The sequence below is a fragment of the Lagopus muta genome, chromosome 3 (genome assembly GCF_023343835.1).
Source record: "Lagopus muta isolate bLagMut1 chromosome 3, bLagMut1 primary, whole genome shotgun sequence".
Taxonomy (NCBI): Eukaryota; Metazoa; Chordata; class Aves; order Galliformes; family Phasianidae; genus Lagopus; species Lagopus muta.
This window is the reverse complement of record NC_064435.1, coordinates 46139260-46157085: the sequence shown is the minus strand read 5'-3', so window position 1 is coordinate 46157085 and position 17826 is coordinate 46139260. Positions and strand designations below refer to the sequence as shown.

General features: G+C 41.7%; 1 protein-coding gene across 2 annotated transcripts in view; it reads left to right on the top strand.

Moving 5' to 3' along the window:
- CABLES1 (Cdk5 and Abl enzyme substrate 1) overlaps positions 1-17826 on the top strand; it is a 70302-nt gene that overhangs the window by 44720 nt on the left and 7756 nt on the right. For both annotated transcript variants that reach the window (XM_048938812.1, XM_048938811.1), the window contains exons 5-7: positions 6222-6321; positions 7829-7985; positions 8901-9004. In XM_048938812.1, coding sequence (XP_048794769.1) covers positions 6222-6321; positions 7829-7985; positions 8901-9004 — 361 coding nt within the window. The remainder of the gene's footprint in view (positions 1-6221; positions 6322-7828; positions 7986-8900; positions 9005-17826) is intronic.

Here is a 17826-nt window from a genome sequence, read left to right as displayed (position 1 = left end):
ACACACAAACTATGGTTAGCGACCAGTCTGCAGAAGCCTGCATTAATAGCAGCACCAGTAATACTGGTTGAATGCTTGGCTTTGATTATGTTTTTATGAAATACAAGGTCATTGTTTGGTGCACAGGTAAGTGGTAAGGCAGTTGAAGGACTGCCACTAGTACTGCAGATTTGCATGTGCAGTTGCTATGTTTCAATGTACTCAAGATCTTCATGGCTAAGAGTATTATTCATAATCTGGACTTTTTCTGCTGAGCAGATTTTTCTGCTTACCTGGGAAACATGTACTGTTACCACACAGGGATGTGTGGAGTACTTAGAAATAGTACTTAGAAATTTAGAGAATCATATTTAATGTGATATTAATACTTCATGTTCCTTTTCTTAATTAAATGCAACACTGAAAATGATGGAAGAACTGCTTTGCAATGAGTATTGGAACTGGAGTTCTAGCTCAACATCCCCTTTATTCTCCCTAGAGAGAGAGGAGAATCAGTTCCTGGATACTTCTGCAGGCTGGCAGAAAAGGGAATTAATGACAGTTATCAGAGGTGTGCCTTGTGCCACTCCTGAGCTGCTGTGGTGTGCACCTCCTTTGTCGGTGGTGAGTGGTTGCAGTGGCAGCTCAGTGCAAGTGGAGTTGAACTCTGGTGCTTCCTCTTCCAGCACCCACTCAATGCAAAGATGTTCTGTCCAGTTCTCTGTCCAGCAGTCCAGTTCTCATTCATTTTAAATATTTTAAATTGCCTGAGCACTTTCAAAAAGAGGGGTGGTAAGGTTATGTGTGTTATTATTAGCAATGTTACAGAGAATTAAAAAGGTATCATATTTTTCCCCCCAGGAAAAAATGTAGCAGTTAGTTGATTTTATAGTTCTGTTGCTTTAAATTGTTTTTCCTTTGGCACACCTCCTTATAGCTTGCAGTTTAAAAACATGTTTTGAAAAGGGGCTTTTTAGGCTTGTTTTTGTTAGTGGCAAAAACTAAGCATTCATTTTCATTCACACATTGAAATCATAACTATTGTAGTATTTTAGTTTGTGATGTTACAATAGCCTTTTAAGAGCTTCCAGGTTTCTCTAAAGGTCTGTCCAGAAGATGAATGTGAAGGAGCTGGGGGAGGAGTGGAGGGAGGAGTGGAGCTGGCAATGTCATGCAGATTCAGCTGACTTTGCATCCAGCTATCAGCTGGGGTCAAAATGACTGCCTGTCATTGGGACCAGAGGTGATGAGCTAATGTACAGAAAAATCCAGAGCATTAGATAGTGTCCTTATAAAAACAGCCAGTTCACCTCATGTTTATTCTCTGTGGCATTGAATTCATTAAGGGGTTAGAAAGTTACCCTGCTGTAAGTATAGCTGCTGAATATTGCTCTCTGGTAGCAGTATAGGAGTTTATCTGACTAAGCCTGCCTCCAGTTAAAGAAAATAATGCAGTGTGAGTAATCAAATGGATTGAAGCACAGAAAATTGATCATTTTTCTGAAGTAAAGCATTAAGTTGTTAGATAAAAAGAATGTATTGTTCTCAGAAATGCTGCAGACGAGTTTCATCTAGTTTCTAAAGATAGATCACTGTTGAATTTTACTTTGTCTCTGGAAGGCCTGGCAGGATCGCTGATGAGTTCAGTGATGCAGAAAGCAAGAAGTATTCAATACAGTCATCCCAAGTCACATGTGGCCACAGTGACCAATGAGCCCATAGGCCTGGCATTCCATTCCAAAGGGTTTCATTATCTAAATTCCAATATCTTTGTCTTTCTTCAGTGTTCTAACTGCATAAGAAAGTTGTATGCAAAATGAGGTGAAAAAACCCATTTTAGATGAGTTTGCCTCAGACTGCACTCCTGCAGTCAGTTGCTTTGGCAGATCAGCCAGAAACCATTGCTGTGATTGTAGCAAACAGAAACATTTACTGGAGAAATGAGAGCTTCTAAATTGCCATCAGTATAGCAGACATAAGCTCATAGCAAAGCAGCACACTTTCTTACATCCTATAAGCTTATTACCAAGTTCCTTGCCAGTTTTTGTATGAGAGGCAGTTTTTTTTCCTTGCTTCTACCCAGCTGAATGAAACCAAAACCAAGTACATATTAGCATTACAGAAAGACGAAGAAAATTTCTTCCCCCTGCCCCCAGCACAACATGACATTTTAAAATTAATTGCATAGGTGAATTTTACAGAGCTACCATTGCTCGTTTTTATGAGGTTCCCTGTTTCCTCAGATTGAAAATAAGCAACGAATCCCAAAAGCTTAAGGTTTAAGTTTTGAACTTCTACTCCATGTTGGGCAGAATATCAAGACAAAGATCTGACACCTGAATATGTCTGAAGAGAGAAAAGGATGCTGGCCCATTAGAGCAGTCATTCCATAACTTTCTCCACCTCCTTTCCTTATATATGGCATCTTGAGATGTCGTTCTAGCAACACTAATGGCAGTTAGGATCTAAAAACTCTCAACCCTTTAAACCTGTCAATCCCAGTTAGTGGAAACTATGCTTTTGGGCTGGCTGGCAGCACATCTTTTCCAAAGTTGTCATTGTCTTCATCCGTGTAAACAGAGACAATAAGTAGAAATTATTTACAGTAAAGGATGAGAGCAGTATTTTTTACTAACATCTTGTGAACTGCCCTTCCTTATGGAATGAATCTGAGCAGTCAGGAATCACTGAGCATAAAATATAAACACAAAAGGCTTACATCTCTAAGTAACAATTATCAGATTCCCTTTGCAATAGGTAGAAGGCTTTTTCATGCATCTATAAATCTATTTAATATTTAATAGGCTCCTGAATTATTCACAGATTAAAGTGTTCAACTGTTGCTGTCATTTAAAGAGCAAGTGCCCAGCAGGACTCCTGCCTGGAGCTTTATAGATCACGTCAAATCAGAATGTTTGACTCATTACAGAAATATACTTCCAAAAGTAATACTGTCTAATTTGTATTCTGTTAATCCTTGCCTGACTAATAAAACACAAAGGCTAAGAATTCCTGTTTTGATTCTTACTTGCCTGTTCAATAAGACTTTTTACCATCCCACAGTAAATTTGGATTCACAGGTTCTGTTCCAGGTGAATCTCTGAGGTGGAGAAATTGCTTTTCTTTTTTTTCCTCCTATCTGGGATAACTGCAGCAATGTGCTTTGTTTTGAGTGTAGTTTCTAACACTGCTCACCAGCTCACTTTCTGGAAATGGTGCGCACACATAGAACACCGTTATTTACCTAAATCAGGATAACTTCCCAAATGCTGTCAAAAACTGGGCTGGTCTTGTGATTTCTTTTCATTTTCCCTGCTCAAATAAAGTGAAGGTAGTCACTGGGTTCCTGTTATTTATTTTAACTTCACAATATCTACTTGAATCCCTGGAAAATTTTGTGAAAAAGCACTTTTGGAAAACAAACCACAGGAAAACTGAAAATGAGGAAGAGAAGGAAGGAAGTTTTCTTCACTTAAAAGCCTATTTGGCAAGGACTGTCTTTCCTACTCTGCATTTTGCAAACAGCTCTTACTACTGCACATTGGTTTGTGCAGTTCCTTAGTACGTGATAATCTAAATACCTTAAACATAGAGAAAGCTTACTGGTTTGTTTCGTTTTGTTTTTTTTCTCTCAAGTGCTGATTCTCTGTGCTCTCCCCTGTGTGGGGGCTGTTGCCCATGGTGCCATGGAAGGGGCCCCTGTCCCAAAGATCTTGGCGTTGGTGGTTTGCTGTGCTTACGTATTGGTGATCCCAAAACAACCATCCTACTCATTTCCTAGGCATGGTTCACCTGTTTTGCAGCAAGCAAAGTAGAGGCATCTCCTGCTTTCCTAGTTTCTTTTGGGATTTGGAAGGCTTGGTGAGGAAGAGGCTGTGCTGGGCCAGCATCAGGACTGCAGCGCCTGGGTGGGGAAGCTCCTACAGCACTCTTGGGATGGTAGCTTGCTTTTACCCACCAAAATATCAATAACCTGCTTTAATTTAGATTCCAGAAAGGTTTTTTTTTTTATTATTTTATTTAGCTGGCAGAGTCATAGGTATCCAGTTTGAGCTTTGCTGAGGCATTCGCGAAGTTTTCTGTAGTAGGAGTAGCTTATTGTTAATCTGAGTAATTGGAAACTCAAAAAAGATTAACTGAAGTCACCTTGGTATCTCATATCAAGTATTTGCCAGGATCTTCTATGAGTAGGAGCAGAAGTTGGGATGATCCTTTCCATTTGTACAGTGGTAAGAAACTGTGCTATTTTGCACTGATTTTCCTCAAGAGAATGAGTTGAATTCTCGGTTTTATGGACAAGTATCTCTGCAAAGAGTAACAGTTTCAACATAAGCAATCTTATACTACATAAAAATAAAGAGCATGTAAAGGAAGAGAAGACTCTTACAAGCCCTTGCAAAACACTTAAGATGAGGGAGAATTACTGCAGTGTTGCTTATTGCAACACTGGTCCTGAAGGTAGAGGCTTCTTTTAGAAACGTCAGAAAGATGTGAAAAGTTGAGACACTAATCTTCATTGATCTCATGCTAATGTCCAGGAGTAATTCCTCTGCATTCTCACACTTGCAGCTGACCCTGATCTCTGCTCCCAGAGAACTGATTTCATTTAAGTCCCCAGAGCCTCTCTGGTTTTGAAAAGCTGCTCTGCTGACTCCTTAAACGATTCCAGATTTTTGTTGGGTACATTAACAAAGCTATCAAGCCTTCTCTGTTAATTGCATGGAGAGTTTTCTCTGTGACTTGCTTTGAAAGTTATAACAGCATTATTTCTTCCTCATTATCTTTGTGGAAGGAACCTAAGCTATTCTGATATTACTAAAGATAATCCAGATTTTTGTTTTGTTGTTCTGGGGACTTCCTCAAATTGTGTGTTTGTTTCATAGATAAGACCTATTGCTGTTTAGCATGTGTTTCTAGAAGATGTAGTTCCTTTAAGCATGTTCTGCCCAAGAACAGAGAGGCTAATCTGATGCCTCTGACAAAAGGTTATTTTTACAACATTATTTGTGCAGCCTCTCAGTAATATGGTATCAGGAAGCAAAATGGTAACATGACATGCATGAACTGAAGCTCAGGCAGTGAGTTAACAGGGCTTGGTTTGGATTAAAACATGGATATAGTGTTTTCTTTTGCCTTAGAGGTATGTTTTCCAGCAAATAGGTGCATTGGATTTTTATAGAAGCAAGATATGTGACATACTGGGAACTCACTGGTTGTCAGTTTTTAGAGAAATAAAAAGAGTGACTACTTGTGAAGACAAAGAAGCAGGGTATGCAAAGAAAATGCAGGAATGAACCCAGGGCAGCAGTCAGATGAAGAGCCTATTCCGAGCTTCAGTGTCAGCATCTTTCCCCCTGTGGTTTTTAAGCACAGGTTGGAAAGGACCTCAAGGATCATGAATCTCCAACCCCTCTGCCACATGCAGGGCCACCAACCTCCATGTTTAATGCTAAACCAGGCTGCCCAGGGCCCCATCCAACCTGGCCTTGAACACCTCCAAGGACGGGGCATCCACAACCTCTCTGGACAGCCTGTTCCAGTACTTCACCACTCTCTGGGTAAAGAACTTCCCCCTGATGTCCGATCTAAATCTCCCCTCCCTCAACTTAAAACCATTTCCCCTCATCCTACACATATCAACCCTTTCAAAGAGTTGATTCCCCTCCCCTCTGTAGGCTCCCTTTAGGTATTGAAATGCTGCAATGAGGTCACCCTACAGCCTTCTCTTCTCCAGGCTAAACAAGCCCAGCTCCCTCAGACTGTCCTCACAGGGGATGTGCTCCAGTCCCCTGATCATCCTAGTGGCCCTTCTCTGGACCCCCTCCAACAGCTCCCTGTCTTTTTTGTACTGTGGGCTCTTTGTACTTCTCTGTGTTACAGCGTAGGGTCACTTGGCATGTATTTTAGAAGCATCAGACTATTATGATACATGTCTAGACTATTGGATGTCATCTGAAACTGATAGGACTCGCAGTTCCCTGTCAGTGCTGTGCTGTGTCAAGTGTTCCCAGTGATGAGGAAAGGTTTTGCAGCGTAAGTAGAATCTGATGTGCAACTAGGAGCAAGGTAGGCTTTTGCTGTAACATATTATAGGCAATGCAGTCTTGCCTGTAGAAATTGTCTGGTCTGTGCTTTGCGTTAATACATTTGAATTAATGGTACCTTCTTCCAGCAATGCATTGTGAAAAGTAAATAAGAGGTGTGTACTAAGAACTGTTTCTGCTCTGGTTTCTGTTCCCTAGGGACATGAAGTTGGATGGTGGACGCCAGTGCCATTCTACTGGAGTGTGTCTGAAAGAGATCATTGGTCTTGAAGGTGTGGAGCTCGGAGCAGACGGGAAGGTGGGGATGCTTCAGTTCCTACTTCGTTAGATTTTGTGTAGTAAGGAAAAAATAGGGCATAACTAACAACAAGCACAAATGTAAAAATAAATTACAATGTGCAGCATAACAGAGTAGATAAAGCACAGTATGTACAAACTGTAAGTAAGACCAGCAGAAATTCAGAAAGTGTCAGTGCCCTAGCTGTCAGCGCTAACAACTTTGCTGATGAAATCTGCCTCTGGCAATGTCTAAGTCTGTAGAGCGTTACTGAATCGCTCGGAGATCCCTTAGCCTCGCAGGAGAAACCAGTGCAGAGTATGTTGTTAGGAGCTTGAAAATAATATCTGGTGATAGCTGTAAGCTGTAATTCTGTTTGCTTTCAATTTTATTTAATAAAACAGATCTTACTTAACATAATCATTTCTCCGAAGGAGCAGGACGACACTAGAGTAAACTGGATGAGTTTTTCAAAATCCTAGTGTGTGTTCATTAAAATAGAATAAGTAATGAATCTTTAGGGAAAATCGATCCATTTAAAACAAATCTATAGAGGAAAGATAATTTTAATTGTATATGAATTTTTATTTTTAAATTTTTTTTCTGAAAACCTGATTTACTTCTGATGGTTTTGTTTATCCAGCCTGCTGACATTTCTGGATTTAAAGGCACTAGGTCAGTGCTGCTGCACATGATGTGCTCACCTAACCAAGTTACAGTCCAGACCTCAGACTGTAAATTCTTGAGGACAGTCTGTCTGCTTATAAATAAATTAAGGCTCACATGTTTTATATGATACCTGTTCTGACCTCCTCATAAACTAGCCTGGAGTCTGAGACTCATTTTTTCCTTCCTTTTAATTTTTTTTTTTTTTTAATCTAGAAGCAAGGTCTGCTACTGGCCAAGAGTGCAAGCAGGGAATTGGTTCACTTTAAAATTAATTTTATTGCACGTTATTCATTCACATGGAGTCCATGCTGGAAGTCTAGGAAGTGAATGGTCTGTAACCATTGCTGTAAGCTGGTAGCTCACTTATGACACCAGTAATACTTTACCAGACCAAATCCTGAAAGACAAAAGTACCAGAGAAAGTCCTTAAGTTAAGAGGTGTTCAAGTGATTTCCCTCTGGCTGATGTGTGCTGAGGGACCCATATAGAAGAATGCTATTTCAGTTTAAAAAAAAAGTAGCTGAAGTCTGCTACAGAGAAGGCCGAGTGGAAGAAACAGTCATATTTGTAAATCTGACCCTTGAGTAGGATTTTGGAAATCCAGTTTATTAGAGCTTGTGTATGTGTGTTTGTGGTTTTGTTTTGTTGAAGAATTAATGCATTTGCAAAAGCTTTTTTGCATGGATGAACTGACTACACTGAAGCACATGTAGGTGATGTGTTAATTCATCGGTGCCTAACTATTAAACCAGAAAGTCTTTTGCTAATTTAGCTTCCCTTGCTTCTAACTGAAGTGCACGAAAGGGATCCTGCTCAGCTGAGCTGATAGTAAGTCTGTCTATTCTGACTTTCTTTTTAGACTGTTTCGTATACACAGTTCCTGTTTCCAACCAACGCTCTAGGAACTCGGAGGAACACAATAGACTCCACCTCATCCTTCTCCCAGTTTCGCAATGCAAGCCATCGTAGCCTTTCTTTGGCAAGAGCTAACAGCACCCAGGGCAGCATCGATGCAGGTAACTTACCAAGAAGCTTGTTTTAATATATTTGCATACTCTGGCAATAGAGAATTAATTATAGTGAAGGATTTTTGGTGGGGAGACACTTTGTCTCTGCCAGTCACTTTTGTGCTCAAATTAAGCAAGATACAGTCCCATGCAGTAAGTAACATAAAGCTCAGAATGCCTTTCTCCTTGCTTGTTCCCTTTTATTCAGCAAAGCTGGCTTTGGATCATGGAAAGTTGAGTAAACACAATCACTGGTTCTGTGTCATACTGCCAGCCACTGATCCTGCTCAGCATGCCTCCTTGGGTGCCTTCCTTCCACAAAAGGCTCATCACCTTCGTTTGCTGTGGAAAATACACAATGGCAACACGATAGTCATAAGCTGAAGGTGTAAATCATACTTTTGACCTTTATTAGACTGGAAGGGGCTGTGTTTACAAAATTAGGCACAAAATGTATGCCAAAGCACTGTATGCTTAAGATACTTCAGCATGTTAAATGAAACAAATCAAAACATCTCCATAAACAGATGAGAACTTGTTGCTGGGAATAAAATTCAACAAAACTTCCCCACTGACTTTCCTCTCACCTGAGCATGGCAGGGTACATGGGACTACATTTGTTTTGCAGACTTTTGGCCTGTGGCTTCATTACAGAACTTAAAATAATTGTGCAGTTCTCTACGCCCTAAGTTCATATTTATCAGATAATTAATTAGCTTTCGGTCTCCTGTATCTTTGCAAGTTGTGTTACACATTATTGAAGTATTTAGAGTTGATAACATATACAGAACTTTTTTACTCTTTCATACATCCCACATGAAGATCATTTTGTGCATTACCAAGTCCACAGTTTGCCACTACCATTGCATCTAGAGATTTCTTGGTATAATAAATCCCTTTGTTATTTTTAATGTTGTTTTATAGGCAGTGACCTGGGAGACTATGTTGAATACGACCCAAATCTTTTAGATGATCCCCAGTGGCCATGTGGCAAACATAAGCGGGTTTTAATATTTCCTTCATATATGGTAAGTGATGTGTAAAACTGGCTGTAACATAGGTAACAGTATTTAGAACACTGAGGTTGCATTTGGCTGCATTTTAAGAAGATTATTATTATTTTTAATCTACTAATAACGGCTGTTTGAAATGCTTTGTTCTAACTGACAGTTACTTACCGGGACATGTAAAAACAAACTTGTGGAGGTATTACAACAGTAAATGGTTTTGTTACCGCTGTATTTCATAAATGTTTCAGATGAAAGGCTTGTTGAACAAAGCATTCATTCTCTCTCACACAGAGGAAAATTTATACTTCCTCTGACTGGCATCTATTACAAAATAGCAGAATGCCCATTAGGATTTTTCCAAAGACTTTAAACTGCATTGTATTTTGATGCTTATCATTCCCTCATCAGAATAGAACCTCGGTGTCTTGTATAGCCTATGTTTCCCAGGTATTTACTTCATCATGCGATAGTCCTTCCTTTCAATGCAGCAATTATCAGCAGAATATGTATGTTTTCCACCATATCCAAAGCTGTAATGCAGCAGGCTCGTAACTGTTCCTTGATCTCTGCTCTAACTCAGTGTTCTCTGTGGTGAGAGACTTCTGTAGCCTTTTTGCTGTTGCACCAACTTGGTAGAATATGGTATGCTATTTTGGCAGTAATGTTGCAAGGTGTGGTGCAGTTGATGCACATGAGCACATATCTGTCTGAATTAGACATCCAAAGCAGAATTAGGCAGTGGGGAAAAGCTAGTTATCTTTTTTTTTCTTTCTTTCTAACAGTGGTTACTTACTGTTACTCTTACCAATATACAAATAGGATAGGATTTGAAATGTTGCAGTCTGAAGCTGTTCACATTCTCACTTGGAACAAAGAAACTGCTGATGCTTTTAAAGATACAGTCTTTGCAGGATCCCTTCTGCCCCCTAACTGGTCTTTACTTGATAATAGTATTGCTAGGTGCACCTTCTCAAACATAAATGTTTTTTACATGCGTCACATAGATCTCCTTGTTCTGTCTATTGCACAGAAAGGCTTCATTGAGCTCTGAGGGTACTTTTGGATTAAAATCCAAGTGAGAAGTTCAGTCAGTTCTCAGATTTCAGCCAGTTTTAAGGTTGTCAACTTACGTTTGGCCGGCAACCCACAAATTGTCATCCTTTTTGTTAGCTGCATCTGGATGAGAAGATATTTGTTAGATTTTAATATGGTTATTGTCATGGACAGGGAGCAGTCTTCCATCAAACAGAAAAATGTTGTTAACTGGCATCTAAAATGAACGTAGTTTAGCAGTCATGGTTGTGTTTCCAACCTTCTTAAGGCTGGAGGCCAATCTGAGTCCTCTAGGTCACCCAAAGTCTTTGAGGCTGTCTCTACTTGTCTTGAGGCAGACATGGTTGAGTATGTGGGTGCCCTCCTTTTACATACACTGGTAAACCACAACATTTTGAGGTCTGTGACTGTGCTTGTATTGCGGTAAGCTGGGGCTTTCCCCTGTGAGAGAGGTATAACTAAATACATTCATGGTGAAAAATGGTCTTCAAGGATGACTATTAATGACATTGTCATTGTTTGTTCCTTCTCTGAAGGAAGGCACTGATCTAAGAACAGACAAAAGGAAATTAAGAGCTATGTTTCTTTTGATGGTGAGAATAGCTGGCACGAGCCAAGAGCTCTCTTGTCTAAGATCCAAGATTTTGCTGTGATGCAACACAGGAGCTTGACAAGGAACCAAAGAGCGGGTGTTTGTTCTTCAGTGCTTGGCTGAGGGATTTCACAAGTGGCTGTTGCTTCCTTCATTGAGAGAAGGGAGGAAAGGTCATGCTGGAGTGTCCTGGAAGCCTGCAGGTTTAAACAGGCTTTGGCAGCTTTGGTTGTATGCACTGAGTTGGTCTGTATTGTGTCCATCTTATGCTTTCTGGGCTCAGCTGGTGTTGCCACTCCCTGCAGTTCACATTGGTGTGAATAGGAGCATAACAGGCTGTAATTTCAAGGCATTTTCTTTACCAGATATAAAAACATTCTGTGAAATGACCACAGCATTGTCATCCTGCTGTACAGAGCTCCAAGCAACCTGTGGGCCCAAGTGGAACAGTGCTTCAGCTACTGCCTCCCACAAGTACTCGAGCAGCTGAGAGTGGCTCCAGTGTCAGCACTGTGTGTGGAGAGCTGCAGTTTGTAATTAAAGTTTCAGTTCTTGGCCAGCATTTAGCATTAATGTTTGGCAGCTGCAAGCTGTTGAGTTTTCCCCCTCCTCGTAGTTGTCAGAGCAATTAGCAGAGGAAGGTGAGTGATGAAGATATGAACAAACAGTGTTTTAGATGCTGTGCTGCAACAGATTTGCATGGTGCTGCTGGCTGTAGAATCACTGAATGCACAGATAGGGCACCTGAGAACCCACCATCTGCTTGCAGGCCAGGATTGCTCCTCTGCTACAACACTACTGAGATTTACATGAATTCTGCTTGCATAAATACTGCAGGCTTTTTCCCCAGGCATAAGACAGACAAAATGTGTGGTCCTGCTTGGCTTTTAGTCTGAAATAAGTGCAGTTAGCACTTGAGCCTATGAGACATGCTATTCCCTCCAGTTTTGTGGAACCTGAGGTTATTATCACTCGTGTTGGCCTTATGGTCAGCAGAATTAGTGCCAATTTGCAGAGCACTGCAAGTCCTCAGCTAGTTCCCAGGAATAGCAGAGCTTCCTCTTTGAAGATAGTTGTGGGGAAGGAAAAGTGCTTTTGGATCAGTCTTCTTTATTTTTTGCAGCGAAGTTCCTGGCTTTAAAGGCTGTACACTTCCCTCTTGCATTTCTAAAAGTGATGCCTAAACACTGCCTGATGGACAAATCAGAAAAGGCAGTTTAAATAAACGTCCAGCACAAGCCCCACCACTTCTGTTAATTGCATTAGTCATATGTAAATTCTAGTCTACCCCAGAGAAATTAGTTCCCTTTATACTGTCTTTGTAGGAGAGTTGACAATCTCTGCTGCAGTATAAACAGTAAGAGGTAGAAGAATTCATGCTGGGGGAGGCGGGGGGAGGGAAACATCATGTCATGGCTAACAGATGTCTTCCTGGCTGATACTGCTGAAGCAGGAATTCTTGCAGATCCTTAAATCTCCCTTGAATAGGAACTTTCACCAGCTACCAGGCAGAACAGTGACTTCTTCACTAGTGTCTCACATTGACCGGCGTGCAGCCAGGTTCTGCAGTGTCTCCCTGCTCATCCTGCATTCTTGTGAGCAGAAGGAAACACTTTCTGTGCAGGGAGCGAAAACTCACTCTGCAGCGTGGATGAGGCCAACTCCCAAGCTCTGGTTCTGTTGCTAATACAAGAGCACAGGAGTGTGTTCACATGGCTGCTCTCTGCTGCCAGGACTTGCAGGAAAAGAGGAAAAGCCCAGATCAGTAGCAGCTTGACTTTGAGTGACCCTTTTGTAACAATGTCCGTGCAATATCCAGCTATCTGTGCCCAAGGGATAAACTTGGAAATCGGGTTTTGGTCTTTAATGACAGTTCCCGTGTATTGGTTTAATTATAACAAAACAAATTGACAGCTATACACTGCTGATTAAAGAAAAAAGTGTGTTGCATAAGGCTGTAGGGTTTTTGCAGCAGGCTGGCCATCAGCTTGCATCTGCCAAGTGAAGAACTAGTGTCAAGCATAACTAGGCTGCATTATTAGATATTGGTCTTCCAGTGTGGTTTTAAAATTAGAGCTGCTCACTGTTCTGTGCATGTGGGCTGATGAAAGCCCTGCATGATGCTGGAGTGCACTCAGCCTCTCGCTCCTCGTTGCTGTCTTTCACAGGGAGCACCAAGGTCAGAAGTACTCCACTTGCAGACTGTGGCCTTTGGCATTGGCACTGTATTCTTCAAGCTGCTTCTGTAGATATAAATTAAACATCTACAGATTGCTTTCTTATCAGCTGCTGGCTTCGTACCCAAAAGTCTCAGGGAGCAGAGAATTGCAGTGGTGGTATATATTCATAGTTAAAGCCAGTGCTGTATGGATTTGATGCTATATTTGGCTGAGGCTCCAGTAAGCATGTATTTAGTAACAATGGAACACTGTATTAAATGAGAACGATTTCAGGGTGTTAACAGAATAAAATAAACTGGCATCCTTATATGCACTCAGACAGAGAGTTTTCATATGGTTTGCCTTGTGAAATTGTAAATATTTCAGTTTAAGGTCATTGAAAGTTAGTAACTTTTTAACAATAGAAACATCTTCTAGTCTTCCTTTTCCTTTTTTGTGTAGTTATTATTACCATTATGAAGGAATGACTCTTATTTTCCATGACTGTTCTAAGCTTCTGCTTTAGCAGGATTTCCCGTATATATGCATACTTAGCCACCTCCATATACACTGAGTTACAGACAGTTCACAGCTACATAGCTCATGCTATATACCCTAAGGCAGAACAGAGTCACTGACTTCTCTGCTGTGTGGTTGAGAACTGTGCTACTGACAGTCTGCTTAAACCTGATGGACTTGTGTCTGCTCTCCATGGACTGCATTTATCACAGGTCCAAGGTAAGGCAGCTGAAGAGAATTTATTTTATAACTTCCATTTATTCACCTATTTTATTCTGATCTTACCTTTCTTAAGGGGGAGGTAGAGGCACCCAAGTCCAGGTCATCTTTTACTGGTAGCATGCCAAAGTAGGGTTTATTTTCAACGCTATTTCATCCTGCCAGTCTTTCCAACCATTTCAGGCATCCTTCCTCCTCCTGCATTTAGGAAACTATATATACAGCTTTCCTGTGAGAAAGCAGCTGCTTGAAAATGCGTGTGAATAACACAGAAGCTAACCTCCAAGTTCAAAACTGCCAGCCATGCAAAAAGTGTGCAGAGCAGAGCCCTCAGCCCAAGCATTCATCATGTTGTCCAGGCATCTGTCAGCCGCCATCTATCAAAGCTTTCATTTGTCTTGTGCAACTCCCGTCACCAAACTAAAATATACATCTGCAGATTTGTATACAGAGAACGTGAACAGAGCTCACAGAGGAGTATTTCTGAATACTAAAGTGAAATTTATTTCGTGCAAGCAAGCTGTGAGAAACAAGACAGACGAGCTTGGATGACAGAAGTTACAAACATGGGAGATTAGAGTGTTGGGGAGAAGGGTGGGTCATTTCCACTACAGTGCTGGTGTATGTGACAGCCCTGGCAGTGCAGATGCCTCACTGTTAGGGAGTAGCGTTCTCTATGAGAACATTTAGATAGAAAAATGTCATGCTCCTTTTAGAGTGTTTGCACCCCCCTGATAAAATTTGGAGCATCAGTATTGTACAGTGCTCCTGTACAGACAATACCAGAGCTGTTCCAGACAGACAGAACTCTACTTTGCGTGCAGTGATGTCTTTTTGACACAGCAACTTTGTTTGTGACTGCCAAGCAGCCCAAGAGAAATAAAATTCTAAAGCAGAGAAGAGAAAAGGAAGAGGAAATGCTGAGCAGGAGAAAAGGTGGCAAACAGAAAGGTCAGAGCACTCCTGTTTCTGCAGTAAGATCCCAGCTGGCCTTTGTGGGTCATTAGGACACCCTGGCCATGCTTCTGACCTTGCGCGCACTGAGGTTTCCTCCAGCCCCTTCCTACTCCATGGAAGGGTCGGTGCTGAGCGTCTTGCAGTGTGCAAGCTGTGCCTGGGGGAAAGGACAGACAGAGGATACTTGAACAGGTGAGGGGGGAGCTGGGGCTGGGATTTCTCCACAGCCTCGTAGGTGCACAGTGTGGCAGCGAGAACGCTGCCCCTCTGATGGGCAGCATCCCCAGTTTGTCATTTCAGCTGGACAAGGGACAAGTCAGGCTTCTGCCATGGGAAAAAAGAAAAGAAGTTGTGCAATTCCTTTTCCCGAGAATAAGGACAGTTAGTTGGGCTTTCCAGTATGGCACTGACAAGATGAGACAGCTGCCTTAGAGCCAGTGTGTTCAAACATGCTGCTGTTATCCTGTTACATGAATCAAAACCAGCACACACTGGCTTTCATCTGGATTTCATTATTGTGATTTATATCGTAGAGACTGTTGTCTAGCAGGAAGCAGCAGTATTCAGAGTTGGAGGGGGAGATCCTTATCGCAGATCCTTATCACTGGCACAAAATTGACAAATCTCTGTGTTTAAAAATAGTTGTACCTCCTTTCCATTTTCAGCTTTAAGCTGTCTGCTTATTCTCAAGCCTCTGAATGTTTTACTTTACATATTTTTTTTTTAAAAAAAGAACTTTTTTTTTAACAAAGATTTAAATACAGGTAGTCCTCTTGGCAGTCAACTGGGTCAGAGAACTCCCTGGTAAAAGCAGAGCAGTGTGTAAGGTACCCATGAGACAGCTGCAGGATCACATATGAGACTCATCATAGAATGGCTTAGGTTGGAAGGCAACTCAAAGCCCACCCAGTCCTACCCTGTGCCATGGGCAGGGCCCCATCCAACCTGGTCTTGAGTGCCTCTAGGGATGGGGCACCACAGCTTACATGGGCAGCTGTGCCAGCGCCTCACCAACCTCTGAGTGAAGAATTTCTTCCTGACATCTAACCCAAATCTGCTCTCTTTTAGTTTAAAGCCATTCCCTCTTGTCCTATCACTGTCTTCCCATGTAAAAAGTACATGCTAGAAGTGGAAGCAAGCACAGCCTGCTGGCCAGCGTAACCTGCATACAGCCCTCCAGCTGGCTCTGCAGCGTGCTTGGGCCCTCTCTCTGCGAGGTAGTCTCTGTCCTGCACAGCCAATCCATGCTATTTGATGTTCTCTGTACAGGAGGAAGTGATCACCTGGAAAGTGCCAAGAGCAGGTCTGCCAGAAAAACCCATGGTGGCTTTGTGGGAGATAACTAAGATAAAACTAAGGAGCTTTGTGGTAACAGAGAGCAAGCAACGCATAGTTAGTTAGGTTTGCAATAAAGCTTGGAACAAGGCGTGGTATAGCTTTGCAAAGTAGCACCAAGCTCATTCTTTCCAAGCTTGCCCAAGACAACCAAAAATTCTGAGAGTATATAAAATAAACTTTGGACTTGGTAGCGGGTAGCCTTGCTATACTTAGCAATCTTGAATCTGTAAATAAGTGAGTGAGGCTTGGACCCACATTCCTGTATTTCAAGTAGCAAATAGTGCTGGTCTAATTTATAACTTTATATATATATGGCTCTATAGCTTTTCTCAATAGTCCTCTTACAGCAGTATTAGGAGGATTCCTGTAGTATCACTAAAACTCCCAGCATGTCTATGCAAGCATCAGAAGCACACAACTGCTGATGGTCATCTTGAGGGAAAAAAAAGAGACAATGAGTAGGCAAGTAGGAAACAAAGTCCCATGGAAAGAAATGAGAGAGGTAATCAGTAAAAGTTTGTTCTTCAGTTGCTGAGGGCTGAGTCCTGCAGGCCTGCAGCAAGGCCTCCTACAATCAGGTGACTGTGCATTCAGACAAATCCACACTTTATTCTGCCTTCAGCAGGCCTGGCCACAGGCAGACCCATACAGCCAGGTGATGCTTTTCTCTTCTAGCCCAAATGGGGCAGAGTTTCTCTGCTCCATCTTTACCTTTCTTTTTATTCAGGCATGCAGCAAGCTGCCTGCCTCAACGTGAAGACAGAATGTGGATCACTGCAGGGACTGCCTGGGCCTGTGCTCTGGCTCATACATGCACGTGCAGGGCAACAGAGCTGGCTATAGAAGGTTGTCGTGGCATTCTCCTTTTTGATGATTTCTTATAACTGGCAGCTCTCCTTCATTGGGTAGAATTTTGTAATAAATCATGCTCTTTATTGAGAAAAATTTGGATTGGTGCTTAGGATGTAACTGCGTCAGAGGGGGCTTGCAAGCATTCATACTTAGCGGCAGGCAGCTGTTGTGCTTGACATGCCTAGCAAAATTACCTGCCAAGATGTCATGGGGAGCAATTTATCTGGACAAATTATGCTTTTCACACTGCGAGTCAGATAGCTGAATAGCCCTCATTGTTAAAGGTATGTATGACTGTAACAACTCCATGTGCCAAGAAGTTGGCTTTTTCCTCTTCATTATAGCTCGTTTGCCTCAAATACTGCTGTGAGCTATTTAGGGGAGAAGCACACTCCGCTTTCTTCTAAATTCCTGTTATTACCCCTTATTTCAGTACCATAGCTCTTAAACAAAATGCAGGACAAGTTAGTTGCCTTTCGCTCTTCTTCATGCTCGTATCTGATGCAGCCAAGGACGTAATCAGACGAGTTGTTCAGTTGCTCTCCAAAGCCACTATATTGTCCTTTCCCCAAATCCTTCCATATTTAAATACTGGGGAAAAAAAGAAAAAAAAAACCAAAGGATATTCAGTTGGGTCTTTTTGGCTGATTTAGATTTCCATGAGGATATAATACAAGGAGGCTTAATCTTCTATAAAGGCATAACATGGTGTGGTTTGCATGCCTCTTTCTACCTCTCTTTGTTTACAGTTAACATAATGTAGTTTAAACATAAACAGAAATTAGAAGGGAAAGAGAAACCAGTAACTGGATACTTGGAAACTGTATTGTCTTCCATGCTTCTGTTCAAGGTCGGAACAGCCAAAGCCAGGAAGAGAATTGGCACATTACTAAAGTGAAGGATTTGCTGTTGTTTGGCTGATAGTTTCAGGCCAAGTGAGTGGTGGCAGATGGTTTTGGCAAAGTGTTTCCTGAATGAATACTGAAGGAATGACAGAAGCGCTGCACACCCATAGCTGCTGCTGCTTCTGGCATGCAGGATGAGCCAGGAGGGCCCTCTGCTAAATAAAGAAATTCTTAAGGGGATGAGAAAAGAATCATAGAATCATAGATTTGCTCAGGTTGGAAAAGACCTTAAAGATCATCAAGTCC